The 11,316-nt window shown below is 41.3% G+C and overlaps 1 protein-coding gene across 1 annotated transcript; it reads right to left on the bottom strand.

Annotated features, from left to right (window-relative positions):
• Positions 1-2,313: 2,313 nt before the first annotated feature.
• taf9 (TAF9 RNA polymerase II, TATA box binding protein (TBP)-associated factor) lies at positions 2,314-5,700 on the bottom strand. Its single transcript, XM_085471124.1, has 7 exons — positions 5,569-5,700; positions 4,850-4,931; positions 4,563-4,699; positions 4,243-4,377; positions 4,084-4,165; positions 3,878-3,991; positions 2,314-3,642 (listed from the first exon to the last, which is right to left on the bottom strand). The coding sequence occupies exons 1-7, from the start codon at positions 5,602-5,604 to the stop codon at positions 3,485-3,487; spliced, it is 744 nt and encodes a 247-aa protein (XP_085327250.1). The 5' UTR covers positions 5,605-5,700; the 3' UTR covers positions 2,314-3,484.
• Positions 5,701-11,316: the final 5,616 nt, after the last annotated feature.

Here is an 11,316-nt window from a genome sequence, read left to right as displayed (position 1 = left end):
GTTTGACCCTCTGGGGTCCAGGATATAATCTGATGTTTCCTCCACATTTTCCCTTAAAAACTATTTATTTGCCTTGTTTGGTCTCGTTCTTTTCAGCACAACCTCACGTGTCTGAATTTACAGTTATGTTTTCATTTTGACAGACTGTACTCACACAATTGATCTAAAATCAGACAAAAAACATAAAATCTGGGTAGAAAGTGATATTTTTTACTGTAACAACCACAAACATGTTTATTGATCATATTTCATAACTTTAAATGCAAATATAAATTGTCAGTTTATATTTGTGTCTCCATGTGTAAAATCATACGCACAAGTTTTGCAAACAAAAAAGTTATTTGCAGCCATTTACCTTTGACCCTTTTTTTTTAAATCTTTTCAAACTATTTACACAATTTATATTTTTATATTTATTTCTATTTACAGAACAATCAGCTGTTCTTCAATAAGATGCCACAAATTATTTGTGCCACTCCAAATATTTCTGTCCACTATAAAGGAAACATCACAGCCTGATACCTGCAGGTCTGACAGCAGCAGGTGTGTCACTCCTGTTTCTACCTGGAGACAGCAGTCGCCTCAATGTTCTGACACACAACACAAAACTATCCACAACACTACACACTAACTACACAACACTACACACTAACTACACAACACTACACACTAACTACACACTGCAAACACGCTAAACATCACAAATCTCTCACATCTCAAAACTCGCTCTCTCTCTTTCTGCTGTCTCGCTCTCTCTCTTCCTAAACAACCAAACGTCATGTTGCCAAATCATTTTTTGATTGGTCGACATGGTGCATTTTTCCACCAACACAAACTGGCTGTTTTATGCTTTGTTTTTTTATTTCTTGCTCATAAGCAGAGCGTGCTCGCTGCGCTGTCCTTAGACAGTAAACATGAAACTATTGAGGAAAAACACGCGTATATATTGTTTATCATGACTCCCTGAGCTCCAGGTGTTGTGCCAGAAAGTGATCGTGATTGCCGCCCGCGGGAGCGCGCACACCTGCTTGAAGTTGTAGCGCCCGGCCTACTTACATAGGCTGTATAAAGTCCAAATAAATGATGTTTAAATAAAACATTCCCAACTTGTGCTAACTAAATACAATAAGGATAATGGGAGGTTTAAGTTTGTTCTTATGCTCTAATACACAGGTCTCGAACTCCAGGCCTCGAAGGCCAATGTCGTGCAGGTTTTGGATGTGTCCTTGATCCAACACAGCTGATTGAAATGGCTAAATGGCCTCCTCAACATGTCTTGAAGGCTGTATCCCTATTCAGGGTCTGCAGCCTTAAAGGCCGCATTTTAAGGCCGATTACGTCACAGCGGCGCGCCGAAGGCTGTCCCAATTCAAAGGCTGCTCGAAATGCGGCTCTCACATGCGTCCTTCATTTCCCTGAATTTTAAGGATGTGGTGGTGTAGACTTAGTGGCCCAACATATCCCAGAATGCATAGCGCGGCAGTCGGTGTGGATAATTTTGCCGAAAAAAACGGCGGATGAGGGGCAGCCGAAGAGTGAACTTTAAGTACTGAATATTATGTCACTTATTTATGTGCAAATGTTTAATAACGAAGAACATTAAACATTACTGTTGGCCACATGTCGGCAAAGTCATGTGACATTAGTGACGTTTGTACTAACTTGGTTTTAAAGCCTTTACTTTAAAATATACGCCGTTCAATAGCTGAGCTTAATCAGAGAATGATCAAAGCTCATGTAGAAACAAACAAATGAACACAAGATTTTCTCCTTCATCTCTGTCAAACACAGCTGTATGACACGTTTCCAGCTGTTAGTATCATGGTTGCTAGACCGCCCCATTTCACAAGCCTCGCACTTCCGGCCTTAGCGGTCTTTAAGTACGCGGCCCTTGTGGACCGTTAAGGCTGCAGACCCTGAATTGGGATACAGCCATGGACAGCTACTTCCGTGCAACTGATATAAGATGCGGTAAGCTGAAGACAGCTTCAACCGTCTGTTTGTTGAAAAATAGTAACATGACCGCATTTTCTTAGTAACGGTAACGCCGTTGTAACGATAGAAATAGTAATTAGTTAGTTACTCGTTACTGAAAAAAGTAACGCCGTTATTCCCATCCCTGGTGCTCAGTAACATCCAAACTAGTCTGATACCACATCAGCAATATTACTGGTCAGATAAATGCATTTAAAATACCCCGACATGAAAAACAAAATCCAGCCGAGCGCTAAAGTTTCCATGTGAAAATCTGCACTTTACGTTCATGCTCTTAAAGAAAAAAAAATAAACCAGCATATAAGGTCTGACAGGAGAGAAGTCTCAATTATTTTAATGTTCAGTGTCTCTTCCAAGGCTAAATTATGCTAAAGGTGACTTGAACTGGGTGAAGATCATTTTTTTCCCTGATAAAACATACTTTTCATCAGAATACATTAAAGCAGAATAGTCCATGGCAAACTGAATTACTGCATTTCCCCCGTTACATCTTAAAACATATCATCCAGGACCCAATAAAAACTAAAGCAACACAACGAAAGTCACAACTACAATGTTTGAACAAAAAGTAGAGGGCCCATGATAGAGCCCTGTGGAACTCCACACCAGTAAGAAAACACAAACCCCCCCAATGTGGTCTCTTTATTACATTTTTATAAATCAAGGGGGGAGTAAAATAGTTCAGGTCGAGCCTTTAAAGGCTTTTTAAACATGTGTACTCATGTTTTCTGACTAAAGTAACCATTTTCAGAACTATATAATTGTATGCAGTCTATTTTAACATGCAGTTTCTCATTAAACCACAAAACTGTGTCTGTGTCACAGTGAAGGATCCCTCCATCCTTCTTAATCTGATACTGTCAAACATCCAGATGCCGTTACCAAAAAGTACTTACACCACAATATAAAGAAATGTATTATATTTAAAAAAAAAAAAAAAAAAAAAAAAAAATCACCACTTTGATGTACAGTTGTTCAGGATCAAATTATCAAACAATTTGTGTATACGTCTGTAAACATAATTATTTCTGCTGTAAAGTTTTAACATGTGAATCTATGAGGAGTGACTCACTGTTGGATATTAGTGGAATTATTGGTTTTCATCAATTTCATAAAAATAAAAATTAAAAAAAAACCCACAAATGTTTGACTTAAATGTTTTAGGGATTTTTTTTTCAGAAGTGAACATTTTTCACTACAGGACTCAAAAGTGAAACCTTCAGATATATAAGTTAAAAACTCTTCTTGTTCTAAATGTAAATTTTGGGTTCCAACAAACAGACGTGATCACATCTTTTATTCATTTTATTGAGAATCACTTCACTTTTCCTTCGCCCTGCAGCTTTGAACCCACCGTCCAGCTTCAGTCCCGCTGTGAGCAGGCGTCGTGTTCCTCTCAAACAAACTGTCAGGAGCCTCCTACAGTCTCTACTGAGATTATTTTTTATAGGTCAGTACAAAAGTGGCAATGGCGGCATCGCATTCAGCGTCATAAAGCGTCGTAGTCGTCGTCGTCTTCATGCTTCCTCTTCAGCGACTCTCCGCCGGAGTTCTGTGACACCATGTTGGTCGTAATGAGGATGTTCTTGGAGCCAATCAGAGATGGGTTGATGAGGACGTTGGAGACAGCGGGTGTGGATGGCGTTGCTATGGGGACAGAGCGAGCATCAAGGTTTTTATATAAGTAAACTGTTCATTTAAACATGATTCTGTTTGGCCATTAAAATGTTTCTCTGGACAGATTTTTGTCCGTGTGTTCAGGAGTTGGTGGAGAACTTTTTAACAGTTTCTTCCACATTAAAGTGTTTTTCACAGGTATTCATACGTCTGACTCTTGTTCCATCAAAGCATGAAGCAAAAAATAAAACGGCTCTGTTCTTACTGGGTTTGGTGGTGGTCGTCTGAGAGGGCGGCGGGATCTGCACAGTGAACCTCTGACCCGTCAAAGACACTGGAGTCCCGACTTTAGTGGTGACCGACTGCACAGACGGCGTCCCTGAGGAGGAAATGGCGCTACGCTTTCAGCATCCAGAATCGTACTTTAATACTTGGATTTATAAATCACATAATGATAAAGCTGAAACTCACCGAGCGTGGGCGTGGTCGGCCTGCTGGTGACGGCGCCGACACTGAGGCGAGGCACCGATATCCTGTTGGCAGACGACGACACCTGGAAAATAAACTGTTGGTAACCACAAACAAAGACAACGTGAAAGCTGAGGATGACCACGAGAGGTTGTGTCTCACCTTCTTCTGTATGGACTTCAGTCTGTAGTTGGGGGCGGTCAGACAGTAGCGGTCTGGGGGCAGCCGGGGGCCGGTGTAGGGCTTGATGAGAGGGAGGGGGGTCTGGTTCTTCTGCCTGGCAACCTCCAACAGGAACTGGAAACACAGAGAGGGTGAAGCAGCTATCAGATCAGCCCTGTCGCTACAGTCAGCTGGTTCCTGTAGAGTGACGGTCTTAATGATCAGAATAGAATCTGCAGTCTCCATTTTCCTCACTGACATTCTAGACCCCTGACGAACGAATCAAGAAGCGAACGTTACGCCCATCTGTGAAGACTTACATCTCGTGGCGGAGGTGAGGTGAACGACTGATCCATGCGGCACTGGATGGCCAGTCTGATGTCGTCGGCGTCCACGTTGGACTTGTTGGCGTGTGAGGCGTAGGTTTTGGCATCTTCGATGATGGTGGTCACGTATCCTGTGGACACAAACAACAACTGAGTTGTTCAGAACAGCTCCTGCATGATTCGCAGTTCAGAATAATCCTTCTTTGTCCGAGAGTGTCAGAAATATTCAGTCGGGATATCAGAGCATTGTTCCCATTGGCTCTGAAACAGAAATAACTTACTGTAGGTGAACTCCAGCATCTGGTTGATGACTCTGGGCTCATACTCTGTGATTCCCATGTCCTTCAGGATCTGGATCATCACCTACAGAGGAAACGAATAACTTAAAATCTCAGTGCAACAAACTCAAACATGCTCTCAATTTTACTTTTCCCGCAGATTTTTACTGCATCTCCCATTTTTACTCTCTGGAAAACTGTCAGGATAAAAGAAGCTGGATAAATAAATTATCCCGGAAACGTGGTGCTGGAGCGAGGTACAGCGTCCGGCCTTGTCTCGCAGGGTGCACCAAACCAGGGTATTTACAAACACACCATAGGGTGACAAACGGCTTCACCAAAGCACCAACAGCTCGCGACTAAAGGCTAGGCTAGAGTGCGGCTGCTATTGTTTTGAACGGCAACGTTGCTAAGCTAAGCAGGCTATCATGTTGCACAACTGCAAAGGGTCACCAATTAATCAACACAAATCCAGCAACAAAGTTCACCATCAGACAATAAACGGGAGAAGAAACTCCCCAATGTGAACCAAATTTGCACCAAAACACCGACAGGCTCGCAGCTAGGCTAGCATGTTAGCCGCTATTGCTTTGAGTTGCAGTGTCGCTAGCTAAGACAGGCCAGTCTAGCTAACGAGCAACGCGGATGCATTAAAGATTATCGAGCAAAGCAAAAAGCTCGACTCAAACTGTACAATATAAATGAAAAAGCTCGTTTCTGACCTGAGCATCTTTCGGGATTGTTTTCGGAGCAGACATTTTAACTTCCCTCGCTGCGCCTTTGCTTCCTCTTCTTCTACTGTTTCCGTTCACAGCTGAGCCATTGACCGAATCCGGAAATGAAAGAAAACACAGGAACTGCAACTGCTCCGAGTTAAAAGCTTTCAAAATAAACCTCAAATTTATAAATCAGAAAAATCAAGATTTTATTAATTTCTTTTACAACTAACACCTGATGTCTCGTATTATGTAGACAAATTTAATTAACAAAACAAGATAAGTAATACGAAACACATAATAACACGTTTTAATAAACTTCAAAGTACAATAAAAGTAAGTCATTAAAGTTGAGCAAATCTAGGTTTTTGATTTGTCTCTTATTCCCGTTTTAATCATTTTGTTTACATCACGAGATAAGTTTATCATTGATTTAAACTGATGTTTTTTCTACTTTATGTCTTTTAAATATGACAAAGTTCTACCTCTAAATATTCATGGTTTAAACTTTTGAGTATCTTTGAGGTTATAACTACACAGTACCTGCAGGGGGCGCCACAGGAAGACATATTGAACTCTAAAGCCTCCGTGAAAAATAAGCTACAAACCAAAGTTATCAAACTAAACCAAACATGTGGAAAACATCTAAAAATGTAATTCACTGAAATTAAAACAAGAAGAATCTCTGAAACAATCAGTCTGCATTTTTCTTTTATTTTTGGCTGCTTGACAAACAAAAAATTAATCAGAAAATTAACACTTAAAACTTTTTAAATGGTTGAATATTTCTATGACACTCTTTTAGGAAAAATCTGCTGAATGAAATTAAATTAAACTGAAAACTATAAACTATTTTTTATTGAATCTCACAAACACAAACTTCTGCTTCTTTTTCATTTGCAGGTTAATTTTAGTGACAAATAACACGAATAATAATAATAATAATAATAACTGTGGCACAGTGACTTGGAAATAAGAAGAAAAACTTGATGACGAGATAAGAAGAAGTGTTTTCTGAGAGGTGATAAAAAACATTCACTGTCACTCACCTCTGAGACTAAAGAGGAGTCTCTGCAGGTTTCCAGGTGTTCCTAAATACTTGATCCAAACACAAGGATGGGAATAACGCCGCCACGAGAGGGAAGCGGACGTTACAGCCTGAAGGCCTCGCGGTAAGAAGATGAAGCGAGCCACTGCATGACCAACGCTCTGATGAGACTTTGGAATTCGTCACATTTCACCATCACACTGTGTTTGCTGAGCAAGAAGTAAGACTCTGTTTACATACGTGTACAATAAAATAACATTTATTGAGCTTTAACACTCGACTCAACACGCACCAAATTAAGTCACAGATAAACATTAAATCACAGCTTTATCTGCTGCCTGATAACCCAGATATATCTATGATAATCAGGATTTTTTATTATTTCCCAGGATATTCCGACACCATTGGAGCAGCGATCAAAGGCAACCAGACCTCCACTTATGGGGTCCCCAATCATCTTACGGCCATTTTTTACTCCAATGAGACCAAAGTTTACATAAATAGCTTGAAGTTGTATTCAATGATATCTCCAACTGCTGACGGAACCATGAACGCATCATGAGAGTGTTTACTGAAGCATTTATGACCAGAAGAGTCGCCGCCTCCTGGACATTTCAAATTATACAGGTTTAAAGGACTGTAGATCTGTGGCCTCCCACATCGAAGAGGACTCTGAAATATAGACTTGAGGATAATCGCTTGATATCAGCAAGGATGGATGAACATCCGACTCCTCCTACGTCAGCTCTGCAGATAAGAGTCCCAGCGTGGAGCCAAAACACCGCCGACACCATCCACAGAGGTCTGGGTCATGGACTTCACCCAGGAGCCATTAGAGAATAAAGCTTTGATATGGAGTCAGATTTTGATAAACAGAGTGATGCTGTGTTCTTCCCACAGCTGAGCTCATCATCAAACACGCTTTTCTCAAATAACCATTCATCAGCTCGCCGCAGACAGCATTCCTGTATTTACCCGCAGCGTTTATGACACACATTCTCGCCATAAAGCCATGAGAACCGCCACACCTCGCCGACTGTACGCTGCTCTGTGTGCATGACAGTGTGTGTGTGTGTGTGTTTAAATGATTAACCTTTACAGTCTCTAAGGCTTGTAAACGAGGGCGCTCATATCTGCAGAAAAACTTCAACAGCGAGGCGGAAATCCTGCCGCAGACATTATTTTAGTTTCATCTCACTGACGAATGAACGAGTCTCTGGCTGTCTTTAGCATGACAGCTTTCCACAGGTAACTGGAGGTGTACTTACACGACGAGCTTTTACTCTGAGTACTCAAAGTGCTTTCACACTGTTTTCTCCGTGTTAAGTGTGAAATGCTGAACAGCTGAGCATCGCTGAAACACCACCGTCTGCCCGAGTGCTGTTACAGTGTTGAACCACAAAGAACTAAAACAGCTTTCACAGAAAAAAATCAGTAATGAGCATGTTTTACAGTGACCTTTGACCTTTGTTTGTAACGTAGCAGTTACCACACTGAGTGTATAAATCCCTCGAACCTGCTCTCATTATAATATATAAAAATATAAGTTATGTTACTGAACATTTTTTGTCAGTTCAATTAATATAATCATGATAGTATGGGCAAAACATTAGGAACACCTTGCTGCGTGAGCCTGAGGCTGCAGGCGTTTCTTTGACTTGTAGCATATTTTGCAGTTTGTTTGTCGCCTGCTTCCCTTCTTCCTCCAGCTCGCTTCTGCAGTGTTGGGGAGTAACATGTGTTTAAATACAAAATATGAGTAACTGTATTCAGTTACCGTTTAAAAAGGTGGTAATCAGAATACAGTTACTTTGTTGAAATAAAGGCGGTCTTTCCTGTTTCATATGTTCGGCTATGCCGTCTCTATTTTTGGTGATTCCACGCCGGTGGAAACCCAAACACGCATTAAGAGGCTCTAATGTCTGTGTCTCAATCTCGCGGCTCATGTCACCTCTACTTGCGGCTGCACAATGACGTGAAGAAACATTTTTAAAAAGTGTTATTCAAAAAAAGATTTAATATGAAGGCAACAGGCAGAGTGTTACAGGCATAGCATGTATGAAGCATGTAAATATAATAATAACCACTGATGAGCCCAGCTGTAAGTAAGCTGTTAAGACTCGACTGTACGCTGTGTTCATGTTTTCCTCTGAAACAATAAGTTCCGTTGCAGCAGCCTTTCAACGCCTCTCTCTGTCTCTCACTAGCAAACTTGACCCAGACAACAAAGTAAAGCTAGTTTTCAGCTACAAGCCCGACACGAACCTGACGTATCAGCCAGAGGTCCCTTTACTACGGTTCGGAGCCGCGGACCTGTTTTATATACGCGAGGAATAGTTTTCTATACGAGATCTCAAAGTCAAAAACCAACAGACTTAAAAACTCCTTTGTCCCACACGCCATCAGACTGTTTAACTCCTCACTGGAGGGGAGAGGGAGGGGAGACAGGGGGACAAGGGAGGGGGGAACAACTGAGTTGTAGGTGCTTTTCTACACTGTGCAATATTTGTTTTTTTGTTTTGTCTTTTTTTTTCTTATATTCGACTGTGCAATAATCACTGTGCAATATACTCACTCAATCCTATTTATCCATATTGTATATTCTGTATCTATATATGTGTATATATGGTGTATTTATGCTTATATCCTTACTCTCATTCCCCTTAATGTATCTGTAACATGGAACTTCTTACGGTGCTTTGCTACTGGAAACTGAATTTCCCGGAGGAACCCACCCGAGGGATTAATAAAGTTTCATCTAATCACTGCAAAAAGTGCAGCCTTACCTAATGTCCACCTACTGTTACTCATTTATATTAAGATTTAAACATCTGGTTGGTGTTGGTGTGGAGAGTAGCCTTCAGTAATAGTAATAAATCACACAGCAATGGGACATTCATGTAGTTGTAAAAAGCATGATAATATATTAAGTAATCCAAAGTATTCGGAATACGTTACATTTTGGGGCATGTAATCTGTAATCTGTAGTGGAATACATTTTAAAAGTAACCTTCTTAAAACTGCTCATCGACTTGTCCTGGTGTTAAAAGTCGCGCTCAGTCACAGGTGCAGTCTGGGTAAATAGTGGTGGAGGGGGTGAGGGGCAGGAAGAGCGGGCCGTTAGCATGCTTTAGCAGAATTTGCATTTTCAGCAGGCAGCAGCTCAGAGGTGTGAGTCCTTCTCGGTCATCCCAGGGTCATGACCTTTAACCTCCCCCCAGGTGTGCAGTAGGACACGGGTTAATAGTGCTGTTAAAGAAACCGTAGAGACGATTACAAAGCAAACAGTGACTCTTGTCACTCTTTCATCAGCCCGCTCTCATATGACCTGATTAAGAGGACAGCAGAGACCCCAGTTACACGTTATTAATTACAAACACCTGTCAGAGTGAGGTCGACAGGTGTTTGTCCCTCCGGGGTAAGTCAGATCGAACCTCATGCAGGGAGGGCCTCAGTGAGCTAATCAAATATGAAAACACACATAAATCAACTAATTGGCGAAGTCGAGCTGTGGGATGGGCCGCTTTGATGGAGCAAACGAGCGTGTTTGTTCTTGAACTTCAGTCGCCACATTTCCACACCACTTAGGCGGCTCGTCATTGATCGAGGTCAGGACTAAATGCTGGACTCCTGCACCTACATTGTCTTTTAGTTACTGGTTAGAGAGATATTGTTGGCAGCTATGGATAAATGAATGCACCAGTAAATGCAGTGTGAGCCAGCTGTGTCCTAAAGCTCATGAACATGTGTAACTGCAGATATCATGACCCCGCTACCTGGGTCAAAAACAATGCTGACAGTGAAGGTCAAATGCGGAACAAAGAAAACTGAGGGCAGGATATTATTCGGTCCAAACATCACCTGGGCCCAGAAAGTGAAGCCAGTGTGGAAATGCCTAAAACATGCATTCTATCTAACGACCAGCAGGGGGCAAACCAACTCTGATTGTATAGAAGTCTATGAGAAAACGACCCCACTCATCAGATGAACGATCATCCCAGAAAACACCTCCCCGATGAGGTTATTGCATCACGCACTAGTTTCAAATGTTACTGAATAAAACATGATGATAATTTTGTAAATGATGGCACAGGGAGGGATGCTTTGGCCAGCATCTAGTGGCCTGTCAAAGGTACTGCACTTTGGTTTCAGGCTCAAAATCTAAACTGAATCAAACTTTGTGCTTGTTAAAAGATAACTGAGAATGATGCTGTGGTATTCAAAGTGTGCTTTTCTGTTTGCTCGTCTGTCTTTCTCTTTTTGCTGATGTGAGTGTAAAGTCTGTGCAGGAGTAAAGTCTGGGAAGCATGAGCTCTGCAAACACTCAAAGAAATGATTCACAGAAAACTGAAACCTGCAGGCAGAGCAACAACACAATGTGATGATCTCTGTGATTGCAGCTCCCCGTACATATAAAACATTAAGATGATTGAGGATATAATCCGAACACGAGTGTCATATAAAATTATACAAGGAGCGATGAACTCCAAACGCCCCATGACTTCCTTTTACTTTTTTTGCTGGTTAACTATTGACTGTGTTTAACAGCCTGGAGGCCGAAGAGGAAGAAACACAGAGCTGAAACTCTTAGAGAAGGGAAAGCAAAATAATTCATCATTATTTAACTCACAGGTTTTGATGCTAATGTTTGGTCTCTGTTATTAAAGCTCAAAGTGTTAGCATATAAATGGTTTCAGGGTAAATAC

This window comes from Copadichromis virginalis, linkage group LG10 (assembly GCF_057382275.1).
Source record: "Copadichromis virginalis isolate Kocher_CV1m ecotype Utaka linkage group LG10, C_Virginalis_male_GT1.1, whole genome shotgun sequence".
In the NCBI taxonomy this organism is placed as follows: domain Eukaryota; kingdom Metazoa; phylum Chordata; class Actinopteri; order Cichliformes; family Cichlidae; genus Copadichromis; species Copadichromis virginalis.
Note: the sequence above shows the minus strand (reverse complement) of the source record. Positions and strands in the feature narration are given on the sequence as shown.